Raw genomic sequence first — 17847 nt, 5'->3', positions numbered from 1 at the left:
TTGAGAAGCAGCACCTTTAGGTATTTCTGACTGATTTTTATTATGTTGGTGGGCTTAACTTGGCATATCCTAAAAAAGGCACTATGTTGACAAAGTTTTTGTCAATATTCAGAAGCCAAGTGGTGATAAGTGCAAACCATCTCTTGAAAAGCATAGTGGCTTGTCGGTTATGTCTACCCAAGCTGTCAGAGATTGAATCCCCTTGTTGTGACACCAGAAACTAAGCCATTTGTTGAGGTAGGTAATTTTTGCTGGTCCTGTCGTATAATCATTGCTGAAGGCAGGATGCGACTCAAGGCTAGATTCATACCCACCTGGGACACATGTATTCAGAGAGCTCTGTGTCCCTCTTCATATAGTCCAGTGAGGTATCATGGACTATGACCGTCATACTTGTTCTTGTGTTTTAAAGCCACAAGTGCATGTGTGTGTACGTGAATGCAAGCAAGGGGCAAGTGTGTGTGTGTGTGTGTGTGTGTATGTGTGAGAGAGAGAGAGTGTGTGTTTCAGAATGCAAGCAAGGGGCAAGTGTGTGTGTGTGTGTGTGTGTGTGTGTGTGTGTGTGTGTGTGTGTGTGTGTGTGTGTGTGTGTGTGTGTGTGTGTGTGTGTGTGGTGTGTGGTGTGTGTCCATGTGTGAATGCAAGCAAGGGGCAAGTGTGTGTGTGTGTGTGTGTGTGTGTGTGTGTGTGTGTGTGTGTGAATGCAAGCAAGAGGCAAGTGTGTGTGTGTGTGTGTGTGTGTGTGTGTGTGTGTGTGTGTGAATGCAAGCAAGGGGCAAGTGTGTGTGTGAGAATGCAAGCAAGGGGCAAGTGTGTGTGTGAGAATGCAAGCAAGGGGCAAGTGTGTGTGTGTGAATGCAAGCAAGGGGCAAGTGTGTGTGTGAATGCAAGCAAGGGGCAAGTGTGTGTGTGTGTGTGTGTGTGTGTGTGTGTGTGTGTGTGTGTGTGTGTGTGCATGAATGCAAGCAAGGGGCAAGTGTGTGTGTGTGCGTGAATGCAAGCAAGGGGCAAGCATGTGTGTGTGCGTGAATGCAAGCAAGGGGCAAGCATGTGTGTGTGCGTGAATGTAAGCAAGGGGCAAGTGTGTGTGTGTGTGTGTGTGTGTGTGAGAGTGCAAGCAAGGGGCAAGTGTGTGTGTGTGTGTGTGTGTGAATGCAAGCAAGGGGCAAGTGCGTGCGTGTGTGTGAATGCAAGCAAGGGGCAAGTGTGTGTGTGTGTGTGTGTGTGTGTGTGTGTGTGTGTGTGAATGCAAGCAAAAGGGGCAAGTGTGTGTGTGTGTGAGAATACAAGCAAGGGGCAAGTGTGTGTGAATACAAGCAAGGGGAAAGTGTGTGTGTGTGTGTGTGTGAATACAAGCAGGGGGCAAGTGTGTGTGTGTGTGTGTGTGTGTGTGTGTGTGAGAATACAAGCAAGGGGCAAGTGTGTGTGTGTGTGTATGAATACAAGCAAGGGGCAAGTGTGTGTGTGTGTGTGTGTGTGTGTGTGTGTGTGTGTGTGTGTGTGTGTGAATGCAAGCAAGGGGCAAGTGTGTGTGTGTGTGTGTGTGTGTGTGAGAATGCAAGCAAATGGCAAGTGTGTGTCTGTGTGAGTGTATGTGTATGAATGCTTACTAAGCTGGGCATTAATCCCTACGTCACTCGATGGGTTGTCAAATGGCTTACTGACAGAACCCACGCTGTAAAAGTAGCCCACTCCAAATCCAGCTTCTGACAAGTCAGAGTACCTCAGTGGTCAGTCCTGGGACCACTCTTGTTTGTCATCTACTTCTCTGAAGTACAGGCCAACACTTAGGGATTCTGGCTAACAAAGTTCACAGATGACTGCAAACTGGGAGCCATTATTGAATCCCCAAATGTTGTGGATACTCTAGAAAAGGGCCTTACAGAAACAGATGCTTGGTGGCAAAGCCATGGGCTCAAACTCAGTGCCAAGAAATGTATAGTTATCCCGTTTGGGAAAAAACATGTACCCATTCTGGGACATGCTACACTTAAAGAAATCCCAATCCCTCAGAGCTACATGCTCCAGGGATCTAAACCTTGTCATCACAATAAACAAATGCTGGAGGGATAGGTTCCTGACTCAGAGACTGCCCAGACTCTGGAATAGACTGCCCATACATGTCAAGCAGACCGCCTCTTTGGCCCTCTTCAAACGGAACATTGACTATTGGATGGGAGAAAGAAATTAACCCCGGGGATTACGTCACTCACCCTGCTAGACAGGGTAGAAAATAGTGTGGAAGTAATAGCCAGGGAATTGTTATGGCTAGGCTTGTATAAGCCCTAGGGCCGATAGCCTAGTACCAACCTATGAACCTATAGTTAACAGACTGCTATCAGAAGGAAGAAGCCCTTGGGTCATTTTAGCTGTTGCCAAACAAACTTTGTGTCTGTGTGATATGCAAGTGTGTGCGCATCTGTGTGATAAGGGGAAAGTGTGTGCACGTTTGTGTGATAAAGGGCACTCTGCCAGTATCTGCTGAATTTTACAAAACCACTTTTATCTCTAAAGCTGTCCCAGCACAATCTGGTAGTTAGATGTAACTTTAAATACACTATACTGGTATGTTCTTCATATACTGAATTGATAGTCTGTTTTGTGATTTACGATTTAGTGTTGAATTGTCACTTAATTCCATTAGGTACTGGTGTGCCTTTGCTGGGTAATTTTTTCCCTGTGGTTGTGGAACTGTGTAGTTATAAAGACAGGAAGAATTTGATTGTTCCCAGGTGGTGTGGGCATGCTTGCTTAACCCTCCCCTCAAAACCATAACACCTTTAGTTTTGCAGCCATGTTTGGATGGATTTGGATCAGGGTGATTGCAGTTTACAGGTCTCCTTTTTGCTGGGATTTATGTAAGACCCCTAAAGTGGGAAGGATGAAAGTTTAAAAATAAAACATCCTTCATGAAAGGTCTGAGGTGGAAGATTGTGTATGTGGTTATGCTGATAAGAACTGGAAATTCCTGTGCTAACACTAATGTACAGTAGACAGTTTATTGGACTGTGCTGTAGAAGCTGAATCTGTGGACAGATTTACTGGCTGTGTAAAGTAGGGCTCACTAGTGTTGGATTAAAGTACTTAAATAATGTTGTAGGGGGAAAACTGTTCAATGGGTGCATTTCATGAACAATTTGAATGGAGCGGTTTGATGTGTAAGATCTGTATAGGCATGTGTTTCTGTTTCTGATGTCTGCACAGCCAAAGTACATAATTACTCGTGCATTCCTCGGACAAAGGCCTGGGGTCATTCTTAGTGTTGCCAAACAAACATGTGGTTATGTGTGTGAGTTGAGTGAGTGTGGTGTGTGAGTTGAGCGAGTGTGTGAGAGTGGGGGGTGAGTGTGTGAGAGTGGGGGGTGAGTGTGTGAGAGTGGGGGGTGAGTGAGTGCGGTGTGTGGGTGGGTGAATGAGTGCGGTGTGTGGGTGGGTGAATGAGTGTGGTGTGTGGGTGGGTGAATGTGGGGAGTGAGTGTAGGTGAGGGTGAGTGTAGGTGAGGGTGAGTGTGGGTGGGTGAGTGGGGTGGGTGAGTGGGGTGAGTGGGTGTAGGTGAGTGTGGTGGGTGGTGAGTGAGTGTAGTGAGTGTGGGTTGTGAGTGAGTGTAGTGAGTGGGTGTGGGTGAGTGTGGGTGGGTGAGTGAGTGAGGGCGGGTGAGTGAGTGTGGTTGAGTGGTTGAGTGTGGGTGAGTGGTTGAGTGGTTGAGTGTGGGTTGAGTGGTTGTGTGGGTGAGTGGTTGAGTGTGGGTAAGTGAGTTGGTGTGGGTGAGTGAATGTGGGTGAGTGAGTGAGGTGTGGTGGGTGTGGGTGGTGGGTGAGTGAGGTTGGGTGAGTGAGCTGAATGTGGGTGGGTGAGTGAGTTGAATGTGGGTGGGTGGGTGAGTGTGGGTGGGTGAGTGTGGGTGAGTGAGGTGTGGTGGATGAGGTTGAGTGTGGGTGGATGAGTGTGGGTGGTGTGTGTGGGTGGTGAGTGAGGTGTCAGAGTGAGTGGTGAGTGTGGTGAGAGTGAGTGTGGTGGGTGGTGAGTGTGGTGGGTGAGTGAATTGAGTGTGGGTGAGTGTGGTGAAGTGAGTGGGTGAGTGTGGTGAGGTGAGTGTGGGTGAGTGTCATTTTTGGATATAATTTCTAAATTTTGTAAACTTTGTTTTTGTATTGTCATATTGCTTTACATTGCCCTACTGATATGTGATAAAGTACAGGCAGAAGCACAGTAACAGCTGCAAAATCTAAGAGCATAAATTTGCAATAACCATGCGTATACATTAATTGAATGTTTTTACATAAGAAGCAGATGTCTGTCACAATTAATTGACAACACTACATCAGATTACAAGAAGTATGCAATACTGTAGTTTTTTAAATTATGCCTTAAAAATACATGTTGGTGCTGTCATGCAAGTCTGTGAAATATTTCATGTTTATAGTGTGTCATTTGTTAGCTATTTAACCAAACGGAAGTGGGAGTTTGATGCTTTGCAAAACGGTGATTATTCCCAGTGCTATGTAGCTTGGTATTAAATTTGACAGGAGGAGTGCAACAAAAAAGTGTCCCACTGTAAGGAGGGAAAGGCTGACAAGAAAACAGTACATTACTCTGGTCACCTGCTGTGAGCTGTCAATTACATGCAGATAATGGGTCAAATTACCCTTAGCTCTTTGACAGCTAGGGAAGGTAGGTGTGAAGTGGGAGGAGAGATGCCTTGAAGAACTAGATTTCAGCCTTCACAAAAGAAAGCAAGTTAGCATTTCTAAGAAACAAAAGCAGTAAAATGCACTTTCCAGTTCTGTTCTGTAGCATTTGCACTGCTTGTGTTTGAAGTAATCATTGAAAAAGGATAACATTTTAACCAAAAGTAGGGGACTTTAAGACAGCAGTGAATGCCTGTTAAGTCAATGAAGTGACAGCAGCTTAAAGGAAAACGTGGCAGATCTGATGCAATTTTGTGGAGACAAACAATGCATTCTGGGATACATAGAGGCAGAGTAAACAGTCTGAATTATTTCAAAATGCCAGCCCCCATGTGGTCAGAGTCAGAAATTGCATATAAAAATATCTAAAAAGCTCTAAATAGTCCCAGAGTGCTGTTAAAATGTAGGAAACACCTAACCATGATGAAATAAATATGTTTTTTGAGTCTGAGGGTGCGGTTGTCCTTTAAGAGAGGTTCAGGCAATATAATAGAAATGAACAGAATGCACTAATCTGCAGTGAAACTAATACTGGATAAACTGCTACCGCAAAAATGCAAACTGTTAAAGGAAAGGAAGGGAGCAAGTGTGCTATCATGGTAGTATCGAACAGACAGAGAACTATAATGCAACTAAGGCAAGGCATATCAATACAAGGAGAATGCAGAAAAGGGAATGTATCATAAAAGACTCTTTGAAAAGGTAGATGAGATAAAAGCTGCACAGTCTACATTTATCTTATTGACTTTCTTAGAAGGTATATAGAAAAAATAAAAAGAAAAGATACAAAACCAGCAGTTCACTGATGACCCAAAAAGTTTTTTAAAGGACTGGGAAAGAATGACAGCAATGGTAGCACCACCTAAAAAAGAAGAAATTGTACATTTTAGAGAAATATCTTTATAAAAAAGGTTTATGAATGCAGAAAAGAAACTGTAAGATATGCTAACAGAATATGAAATAGAATAACAAACAGGCAGAAAAACTGAGTTAAAATTAAGAAAAGCTGGACAACCCTGGTCCAGATATAGTACTCGACTTTTACTGAGATGCGTTAACTCTTCGTACTATGATTTATCCTTGAGTAAATATTTATATACATGTCCCAAATATATTCCAACCTGGCTATCAACAGGAAAAGCGATATTCCTCCTTAAGAGCAAACATGCAAGCCATCTTAAAAAAACTATAGCCCAATAATTTTTCTTTCTGACAGCATATAAACCATATACCAGAATTGGTGGACAGAGTTCAAAATCATTTAGATAAAATGTAATCATGAGATTACAGCAGAAGTAGTAAAAGAAATTTGTGGAACAAACATCATTTATTACTATACAAAACCTTTATAGAGAGATGCAGCAAAGAACAGAACCAAACATGGCATGGATAAATTACAGAAAATCACTGGACAGCATTTGACATTCCTAGATTATGGAATGCTTACAGATGTTTCAAATACACCATACAGTGATAACAGTGATAAATTGCATATCAGTCATTATGAAAATGTGGCAAACCATTTTACAGCTGAATTATCATAATTGACAAATTGCTATATCAGTAATAAAAATGCAAAGAGTGATTTTCTAGGTGATTATTTTTCATTACCACTGGTTTACCTTGCCCTTAACTCATTAAAGATCTTTACTTAGCAGACTGTATTATGGCTACAGCTCGACTTCCAGAAAACATCCTTTCCAAATTACATATCACCTGATTTTTTCATAGTTTAAAACTGTATAGCTTATTAGATAAGCAAATCAATGCACAGCTACAAATGGTTAAACACTTTTTCAGACAATATAAGAATAAAGTTGGCCTTGGTAAGTGTCTGAAAGCAATGATTACAGCATGAAAACTGAAACATCTAGAAAATAACCTGAGAAGAATGTGATATTAGAGAACTTGAACAAGAGTGGACAAAAGGGAGTATACAATTATTTTGGAAGAGTTGCAGGATCTGCAGTACACGCAAGCAAATGAGAGCAAAGCTTAACAAGGAGTCCTTTAGAAGACTAAAACTAATATTGAAAACTGCCTTGACATACAGGAATAAAATTCAAGCTATAAACCAGCTTCCTTTTCCTGCTGTTATATCTTTGGTGGACTGGCCCCATTGGACAGGAAAACAAGAAAACTGCATCATGCTCATCAAGTGATGCATAAAAGACAACGCATAGCACAAGTATATATTTCTCTGTCTTAAGGAGTTATGAGCCTCTTTGAAATTGGCTACATGTATAAGTAGTTTGCAGTTGTTAGACTTCATACATATTTGCCAGTATCACCCAATCCAAAAGTAGTGAAAGTGCTAAACCATGAAGAAAACAAGTATAAGATGACATCCTTGTTCTTACAAGCTGGAGTATTTCAGAAGGGAGTGGGTATGGAAATTAAATCCGAAGTGAACAAAAAAGGTAGCAAAACAAAGTGCCAAAAAAAAACGAAAATAAAGAATTTAAAAGTCTTGAACAGAAGAAAAAGTAAGAAAGATTGAATGCCTAAAGTTATAAAGTCAGGTAGTCCTTTCCTTTTGTAGTATTATAAACCCTAAACATTTTAAGAAGTTTGGGGAAAAAAGGATTGCACAGAATGTTGATGACGCCTGAAAAAGAGCTGGAAGGGAGAAGGGGTACAGCATTTGGTATTTTTTTCAGGCTATATAAACATAAAGCCTCCAAAAAGGGAGCTATTGGCCAGTCATTTTAAAGATATAAAATGGTACTGTGGAGCTTTTACAAAATGTCAAACAGCTGTTAGGTACACCCTAGCTTTATGTCCTGTCCTATCTTTTAGTGCTGCCATGTAGATATAAGGAACCAAAGTTCACCTATCAGGACGAAGAAATGTTGGGTAAAAAAGCAAACCTGTTTTACCCTATCACCAAAGTCTTAGAAGGTCTTTCCAGTTAGCAAACTGGACGAGTGTGAAATGACATGCACTTTTTATGTGTTTTTAGGAATTCTAAACAAAACATGTTGAGACTAGAAAGGTGGGAAATGTTTGAGATCTGTAATAGTAATAGTTTCAAAGAAATGTGTACAAGAAGTTGAACTAAAGCAATATTGCATTTAAAATGTAAGTAACTAGCTAAAAGATAAAAGACGCTGTGTTGCACTTGCCTTTTCAGTAGAATGCAATATGCAAAACTATATGTAAAATGGTATAGTTCAAATTTCAAAGTGTAGCTGTGTTCAAGCCAGAGCCCATGTTAGACCATAGACTGCATGCATGCAGAGTATGCTAAATGTCCAACCCAAGAATGTAGTTGTTGTGTCTTTCGGCTTTTCCCAGTTAGGGGTCGCCACAGCGGAACTCCGGTCCGCTTATGATTGGCAGTAGATTTTTACGCTCCGAGTTGTCGGCCCTGACGCACAACCTTCAGTGTAGGTATGCCCATTCACGCATGTCTCCACACAAAAGACGCTCTAACTGAGAATCGAACAGGACAATGTCTTACTGTGAGGCGACAACGCTACCGCAGCACCACCACCATATTCCTAGAATTGCATGAAGTGGGAGTTTATTCCATAAATGAGCAGTGTTGTAAAAAGTGAATTTGAAAAGTCTTGTAGATATACAACAACTGAAAAAGGTAGCAAAATTGGTATTTTATAATGATTCAGAATGATTAAACTCCATTCTCAGCAACATTAACTTTCCATTGTTGTAAAGCTGTGAATCCTAAGTTTAATCTGCCTCTTGTAAAGTGGTAATGAATCTAAAATAAGCCCACGTTTTGAAGTCTGTCAGAACAGTTAAGAACTTGAACATCATGTAAGCATCTAGCAAGTTTTCTTTGTACTCCCTCAAAGAAAATTACATCACCCTTAGAATAGAAACAAAACATAACATTTGCCTCAATAATTGGTCTAACATTAGTTGCAATTTTTTTTAAAATAAGCAGAAGAACTAGATTGAGAACTTCTGAAAATTAGGACACATAATTTTAGAGCTTTAGATCTGACCACTGAAGCATTAATTTTAAAATTCAATGTGGGGTTAATGGTAGGCACCAAGATAAGGAGGTACTTCAAAAGAAATGTTCCCTGAAAAGATGCCTGATTGATTTTCAGGGGCCCAAAAGTGATGAAACTGCATTTAACCAAACTTGATGTTGAACCCATTCCTATTCAGGTATTTTAAAATACTAGAAAGATAGTTAATGAACATCAGTGTAATTATTAATTACTGACCTAAACATGATATCATTGCATATTTGGCAATCCAAATATTTTTATTTGTAGGCAAAAAGGAAAATCCATGTTGAAAAGTGCCAGACCTAAAACAGACCCCTGAGGGACCCCTTAGTGAATGATGGATTTCAGTGTTTACATTAAATTGCTTTTTAGAAAAACAGGAGTTAACCGAATTTAATATAAATATTTTAATGTCATGCATTCTATAATAACTGAATGAATTTGGCAGCACGTTATTGAATGCTTTTTCAGGATCTAAATATACTACAATGACGCCCAATCTGTTATCCACACCCCCTGCTAACACTACCATAAAAACTGATTAGGTAGGTAGATGTAGAATGATTTTTCATAAAGCCATGTTGATATATATCCAACACAGTCCCATAGGTGGTATTAGCCTTAAGTAAGTTCAAAAGGCATCTTTTAAAACAGTTGCAGACCAAGACTGATTGGGTGGTAATTGTCCACAATACAATTTTCAGTTTTATAAATTGGGATGATTGTGATCTTTTTCCGGGAGGATGGAACAGTGCATTTTTTCTAGAAAAGTGTTAAAAATCTAATGGGTAATCACAAGTTGACTGCGACCTTAACTTCGACCACCACATCTACCATTGTAAGGAAAGCTTTCCATGTAGCTCACTTGATTAGTGACTGCATCTCATGAAGAGCAAAAGAAGTTGCAAATCCCCCTATACTCCGCAGTTATCTGGCCCATAATTGAGTATAACACCCCATTTGGTGTGTATCATACTGAGCATCTGCAGCAATTAGAGAGACCTCAGAGGTTTCTAACAAAGTAGATCAAGGGCCTCCAGCATGTGCCTTACACGGACTGACTAAAATTCATGTCACAGTACTCTGTATTGTATAGACTTCTTAGGGGAGACTTATGCCTGGCTTACAGAGCAACCCAAGACCCAAACCTAATGAACTTACTGCATATCCGTAAATCAAATGAATCTAGGGCTACCTGTCCAGGGACATAAATATGGCCTGCGACTTAAAATAGTACATGCCGGAGGGACAAATTTATCTCCCAGTGACTGCCACATCTTTGGAATAGGCAATCAATTCACATGAAACAGAACCTCTATGACACTGTTCAAGAGGAACCTGGATGAGTGGATGGGGCACTAAATTCTTACTGGGGATAGTGCCCACAACCCTCCTGGACATGGGCAGTCCTCACTAAATGCAATCTTGGGTATTGACTAGTACCTCTATGGTATTACATTGGGTTGAAACAGGCTTAAAATGATCTTCAGGTTGATAGCGTAGTAATCTCCTATGAACCATCTGAGAACCTAGATGTTTAAATAATATACCAGGTATGCTATATATAAATGACCCACTACTACTACTATTACTTTTTTATTTGCCACTGTGAAAATGTATTGCTGTTTTAAAAGTTGAAACTAAACATTTTTCTTGACTATTATAGTATCTGTTGTTTAAAGATATTGGCTGGGTCACATGATGATGATCTAGTCGAACAGAGACTTGAGATTCTTCATCCTGAAGCATGTAACTGTGGAAATAAGAACTCAGACTAAAGCCACAGGAAGCCTTGTCTGTGGAAATGATTTGTTGTTTATTCAAAGAGTAACAGAAATACAAATGCTACAAGTGTTATGCTTTGCTTACAGGAGGATAATCTTGAAAAGGCAAGAAAAATAAGTAATTATATTTGGAAAAAGTATAAAAGAACAAATAATGAGAGGTGGAAAAAAGGTACATTTTATCTAGATGATCTTTTGCAATGCTTATGTTTTGATTCAAGCAGTAATTATGAAAGAAAATTGGCAATGTGTATTATGAATAATAAAAACCTTTAAGTATGTATGGCAATACAGGAAATAATTGCATGTTAATTATCTGTTAATAATGGATGAGTGTCCCGTTGTTGAAACAGTTTTCAGAGGAATTTACTCATTATTTAAGTAATGAAAATAACGGGGATGTAAAATTTTCATTGAGTAATAAAGTTAATTGTCAGATGATCACTAGGGAAATGCTTGATAAAGCTTGAAAAAAATGATTAAATTGCATGCTGCTGCAGGTCCAGATAATTTGAATGGATTTTTTTTTTATTGGCAAGTATTATTTCAGTTATTGTCCTATGTTTACTTGGACTTTTCCAGGAACTCCTATGTACTGGTAATGTACCAACCATTCTGAAATGGATATTTATGTTCCCATTGTTTAAAAGTGGGGATATATCAAAAGCTGAGAATTATACACCGATTAGTTTAACTAGCATTTTTGGAAAATGTTTAAAAGGGTAATGATACATTTGATGTCACAGGTACCGAATATTAGTCAGGATATAACTTAACATAGATTTGTATCATGAAGATCATGTGTTGCAAACTTACTGTTTTTTATAGTCCTGTTTGGGAAGCTTGGATGGTGGATTACCTGTGGTTAAAGTTGCCGCCTATCCATTTTTTTACAGACTGTCCGGAAATCAAACCAATTGTCCAGTGGTCGAGAAAACAGTGTACAAACTCTGGTATTCTGTTTCAAAAAAGAATCCGACAATTAGAGTTTGATCTTATGTTATCCATTTCATTATTCATCATAAAACTAAAAAACGGCTCGAGGGAACAGAGCAAGGTGCAAAATGAAAAAGGTCAAAATGCACCAAAGCTCACACACCAAAATGTTTAATAAAAGGCAAACAGACAATATGTGAGCGCTTTCGCAACTAACCAAGTCGCTTCATCAGACAAAATTAGAATGCTCAATAACTTTTAAATAGCAATTAAATAACAACTGGCAACCGATCAGGTAACCTCAATTAATGTAATCATACACTGTATTAATTGCTGCGGTAGCGTTGTCGCCTCATAGCAAGACGTCCCGTTCGATTCTTCTCAGCTAGAGTGTCTTCTGTATGGAGGCATACATGAATGGGGCGTGCCTTCGTTGAAGGTTGTGTGTCAGGGCTGGTAACCCGGTACGTAAAAATCCACTACCAATCATTAGCGGACTGGAGTTCCGATGTGGCGACCCCTAACCGGAAAAGGCAAAAGACACAAACAAACGCTGTATTAAATTCAAACTGGCTAACCAAATAACTCCATAGAAGCCTAGTATAAATAAAATAGAATGCATGAAGTTCATGTCTACTAAATGCCATACTACAACTAAATTACATTATCAAAAATATATATCATATGAATGAGTTAAAAACATTAATAAACATACATAGAACATATACTATAGTAACATTTAAAGTTAAATAAGAACATATAAAAACAGTCGCAAAAAACTATGCTAAATATAGGCAGTAATGAAATCCAAAGCATGGTGCATTTATAATTGCCATCTTAATAATAGATATATAATTAATGAATGCAATAAGGTCATTCTTATAATATATCTAAGTCATCGATTTATGCTGCAATGCAAAAATTAGTAACATATATAAATATCTAATAACATTAATGTTTCAAAGGATGTGCTTTAAGAAAAGGTTCAAAGGAAACCACTCCATTTAAACCTGGATGTTTCTCAGCGTTTAACAGCAGAATCCATTCTTGTTCAATACTATGTGTGATTCTCAATATCTCCCCCTCTAATATTAGGATAAATCACTTGTATCACAAAAAATTTAAATATGTGTGTCGGAGCTGTGGAGCTTACATGACTAGCTAATGCACTACATTTTGTCTTATTCTCGATATCCCTGATGTGTTCAAGGATCCTGTCTTTAAACATTCTATTGGTTTTACCCACATAGAATGAGTGGCAAGTCACACAAAAAGAAAAGTATACCACATGGGTAGTGTGACAATTGGCAAAACACTTACTCTTAATGGTAAAACCTAAGGTGGGATGGGTATAACTAATGCTCGTGTGTATAAATTGACATGCCAGACAATGTCTACAAGAAAAAGTGCCAAGGCGTTTATTGGCTGCTCTATGGGAACTCTCTTTGTTACAAAGCTGTTGTTTCAGCGAAACATTATTCCTAAACAAGAAAGAGGGAGACTTTCCAACTTTAGCTATCAAACCAGGGGTCTCTTCCAATATACTCCAATGTTTCTTGATAATGCTAGTGTATTCGTTAATATCATTCGAATATTGCATGCTAACTCTAAATTTGTTTGTGTTTTGTTCTGTTCTCTCATTTGAATCCACTGATGAATCATTACTGAGAAGAGATGGTCTACATCTATCAGTGCGTTGCATCCAGGTGTCATTAATAGCTTTGTCAACATCCTGCTGGCTATAACCCCTTATCTAAAAACTCTAATTTAGCTGTATTCAGAGCTAGCTGTGCTGCTCTATCATCACTGTGCAATCTAGGAATTCTATATATCTGTCCTTTCATAACATTTCTTGGGATATGCCTGGGATGCATGCTTGATTTATATAGTAAAGCATTTTTCCGTGTGGGCTTTCTATATATGCTACTACTTACTTTCTGGTAGTCTGACTTATTAATAGATGCATCTAAAAAAGCTAATCTCAGTGTCGGAGCACTGATAAGTAAATCTCAGTAAATTTGTGGTGGTGTGTATATAACTAACTAACAAAGTTCTCTAACTCTTGTTTATTGCCCTTCCATAAAAGGAAAACATCATCCACAAACCGGACATACCAAAGTATATGTTCAAAGACACTATTCGTGTCTGATAAAATATAGGATTGCTCCCAACGAACTAAAGCTAAGTTGGCATAGCTATTTGCACAGGCAGTGCCCATAGCCACACCAACTAGCTGTAGATAAAACTCATTCTCAAAGACAAACACGTTGTTTTCAAGGATCCTCTCTAATATAGTGCATGTAAGTTCAATTTTATTTTATATATATATTAGTGTATGGAGCACCAGTGAGGGCATGTCAGATGTTCAAATGACATAGTTCTTCATGACAGTCCTGTCCCCTTGAAGCCAGTGTTCCCACAGGACCTCTGGTCTCCATTAAGAATTCAAACATAGCAACATGTGCTCTGGGCATGTGCTCTCACCCATTTTCCAGAGGAGTTATAGTTCATAGCTTCGTAGGCGTCTACTAGGCTAATGGCCCTGGGGTCTTTACAAGCCTAGCCCATAGAAGTGCCCTGCATTGTGCCGCCCGTTGTTGGTTCCCAGTGCCTCTATCAAGTAGAGCCACTGGAGTAATCCTTGGGGTGAACTTTTTGTTTCCCATCCACTCATCAAGATTCCTCTTGAAGAGGGCTAGTGAGGTGCTGGCAAAGCCATGTTTCTGATCAAAGATAGGTCACCTGAGTCATAATAGAGGCTTTATCCTTTTATGACAGAGGAGCTGGTCCTACTGTGCATATATTTCATTCTGTATTAGAACAGGCCATTATGGCTTTTATATGGTATTTCATGGGCGATTGCTCAGCCTATTGGCTTAAGTGCTAAATGTAGGCATCATGGATGCAGTGACAATTTGACATACTGCTATCTTTGCCAGAGAGAATAGGGCAGTGCATGTGTAACATATGCCAGCATAGGTAGTTGGTGTTTTGTAAATAATTTTGTGTCATTTGACTATCACACTGACTTGTACAGATGCTTGTTTTAACAAATGTATCAGTAGTGTTCTTATTACTGATTAAATGTTTGAGAGAGAGAGAGAGAGAGACCACCTAGCCCTATGTTGGGATGATATCCCTAAACGGTATAAACCCATTACAACGCTGGTAAGGACCGCTGCTACAGTCTTGGTTACAGTGGACCGAGAAATACTGTGTAGTATCACTTCATGGCTATTGAAATGTTCTTGCAGCTGGTATGCAGAATGCTTTAACTTGTACATATAACATATTGTGTTTAAAATCCTGTATACCATATCTTAATGTAGGTTATATTGCATTTATTAAGTTTTTTTGTACCTTGGTCATTATGGCGAAGCCTGATGGAACAGACTTCAAATTTGGCCCAGAATAAACTGCAGAGCAAGTAATACCAAAGGACAGTAATTTGCTGTTACAGCATGACTTGTAGTTGTTTACTAGACTGTACATTTTGAAATTTTGCTACACAACACAATGAAAGATAAAAACAAAGCAGACTCTGTAATTACATTTTTCTATCTTTGTCACTTTTTTGTTGAATGTTACTTGAGTTTTAAAGCTAAATTCAGTTTTATGTTCTTTTCAAATTTGTTTATTCTGAACTTGATAAGTGATGAAAAAATCCTGATTTACCTTTTAGGACACGAGTTCATTGCATTCTAAGTATACATTCCAGTTTGGTTATTGTTCATTAAGTGCTGTAAAATCAGTTTTACTATTTAAATACTACTGCTACTTGTGATACACAGTAAAGTTAGTCTATTTTTCTCAAGAACTGGATGGAAAGTATTACATCTGTTTTATAAGAAAACTTGGTTAATGAGGAAGCACTTTAACATACATTTCATTGCTTTGGATAGCCATTTTTTTCTTCAGGATGTGCAGATGAGTGGTTTAATGATTTAGGATTTCAGTTTGTTGCTGTAGTCTGCAGTACTTTTTACCCTTCTATGTGCATCGCAAAGATTCTACTGCTTTCACTGTAGTGTGGTATCCATCATAGCAGCTAAGTTGATGGATGAATTAAATTGTGACTGCTGAGGAATCAAGTCATTTTAAAATTTAATCTTGTGTTGGCTGAGTTAATGAACTTCAGTTTATTTAATCACCTTATTTTTTGTTGTTTTTAAAACTAGGTATTGTCTCTAGAAGAAAAGTATGAATAAATATTAAGCAATGTCAGAATATGAAGTGGCTATAATACAGAGTAAACATTATGGCTTTTATTGTTATGTTAGGGGTTCATTTAAGTTCTTAAAATTGGGGCATTTTATTGATATTCAATGGTAAGTTGGAGTTGCTTTATGTATAAGTGCTAAACACTGTCATCAAATCATTGTTTGTTTTGATTGATACTGAATGGATTTCTCAGTGTATTACATTACAAAATGTAGAAGAAACTGCTACATCATCATGTATCTGAAGGGCTTCAGTCAGTGCATTACCTGATAACTGTATACAATTACTTCTTAGAGTGGGGAGATGCACCAGTTAACCATTAATGAGCTTTAGTGCAACCAAAAGGGTGAACTCATGGATAGCATGGATAGACGCATCAGAAATGAGTTCCTTTGCAGGTTAACTGTGCTAACTCTTCTTGATAGAGTAAGGAGCTTGACAGTCCTGGAGGACCTTGGACAGGAGCTTCTGCCCTTCCATGTTGAGAGGAATTGGTTGAAGTGGTTTGGGCAGTTCATGGAGATTTCCTCTTAGTACTTCCTACAGAAGATGTAGCAGACACAGACAGCTGAAGTAGGCTGCAGGACATACTGTACCTGGGGCAGCTGGCTGGAATCATAGTCTCAGTTCACTTGCAGATATTTGAAGATCTAGAAAGATGAGCTGGAGATTGTTGCTAAGGATAGAAAACTCTGATTTGTCCTATTCAAATTTTGTACCACCACAACCCTTACCAGAGCATAAGGTTCAGAAAAAGATGATGAAGATTTTTGAGAATCTTCAAATCAAATACTATTTAGCAAGAAAAGAAAATGCCTGCCAGTCATTTACTTTTTCTGTCAGAATGGCATTGAAGTTTGGGGTATGGGGATTAGCATCTCAAGATGTATTGCATTTAATGGTGATAGCTTAACATGATGATGGTAAGTACTAGATTATGTGCACCACAATAATGTATTTATTGTAGCTTACATTCTTGCCAATCTATAGTTACTCAAGATATTAATTCCTGTAGTGACTGGCATTTGTTTGAATCATTTGGCTGTATTTGTTATGATAGTTACATTTTAATTGCATAACCTAAACATTATGGGGAAAATATTTGAATAAAAGATTTGTTAACCATGCATATTTTTTTATTCAGGTACTGAAGATGACGAATCAGATGAACAGCTACAAAGTCGTACGGTAATGTAATAATAGAAGTGAATAAATAGCTATACATCTGATATTACTGAATGAGTAGAGAGTCAAAATTTGCAGTTTTTAAATGTCAAAAAACTGCCTGAAATTCCTGATATTATGTAAAAGTGTTTTAGAACAAAATCTCTAGTAAGTCTCCATTGTGACACTGTTCTGCAGTGCCATGACAATCCCCTAACCCGAATCACAGTGTATAATGGTATTTAAATGCTAGTTTTAAGGTGCTTTTGTGCACAAGTGCTTTTAAGCGCATCAACAACCACAGGACAGATATATACTTTTATGTTATAAAATACTTTGGATACAGTAATCTGAGAATATTTTTATGTGAAATACCAAGGTGGATCATAGAGTGGCAGAACTGGATTTTTAATTTTATGTATGCCAGTTTCATATTTTGCATTTTTACTGATATATCTGTAAGACACTACTTTCCATAGACAAGATGATCATTTATTTCCTGTGTGCCTTTAACTAATTTATCAGTTTACATTACTTAACCACTAATTGGTGTGTGTGTGTGTATATACATATATAACATTTTGTGTATAATATACTAAAGCATGACTGAATTGTATACCTTATTAGATACTGTTGCTGTACCATTGCCATAATAATAAAAATAATAATAATAATGACTTCAAAGTAACAGATGCTTTTAATATGCACGTCCAAGCACAGTACTGTATTTAGGAATGATTTTTTTTTATTCATTTGTTAACTGGGTAAATATACCTTCTTGAGCTTAGTAAATTTCATCAAACTAAAAGCCAACTTTTTTACAAAAAAAATCTGTTTGTGGGTTTTACAAATTTACTATCTAACCACTGCATATTTTTCTTCAACGAATTACAGCAATGTATACGAGTTGATCTGAGTTCAGTAACCCAAAAGTTTGTCTAGTTTCATCCTGTTATATTGCCTCATATCCTTTTATTGTCTGCTCCCTAAATCTTGGTTCTTTGTTGTCCCCCCCAAATACTCATTGTGTTTTCTTCTGTGTCTGTCTTACTACTCTGTATAGTTTTGCC

At 38.3% G+C, this 17847-nt stretch overlaps 1 protein-coding gene across 1 annotated transcript in view; it reads left to right on the top strand.

Annotated features, from left to right (window-relative positions):
- The window catches only part of SNAPC4 (small nuclear RNA activating complex polypeptide 4), a 745673-nt gene that overhangs the window by 106100 nt on the left and 621726 nt on the right, over positions 1 to 17847 (top strand). The window contains exon 3 of the mRNA XM_044058642.1: positions 16758 to 16801. Coding sequence (XP_043914577.1) covers positions 16758 to 16801 — 44 coding nt within the window. The remainder of the gene's footprint in view (positions 1 to 16757; positions 16802 to 17847) is intronic.

The sequence above is a fragment of the Protopterus annectens genome, chromosome 16.part0, assembly GCF_019279795.1.
Source record: "Protopterus annectens isolate FY-2018-M chromosome 16.part0, PAN1.0, whole genome shotgun sequence".
NCBI lineage: Eukaryota > Metazoa > Chordata > Ceratodontiformes > Protopteridae > Protopterus > Protopterus annectens.
The sequence above is the reverse complement of the archived record's forward strand: the minus strand, read 5'-3'. Positions and strand labels throughout refer to the sequence as shown.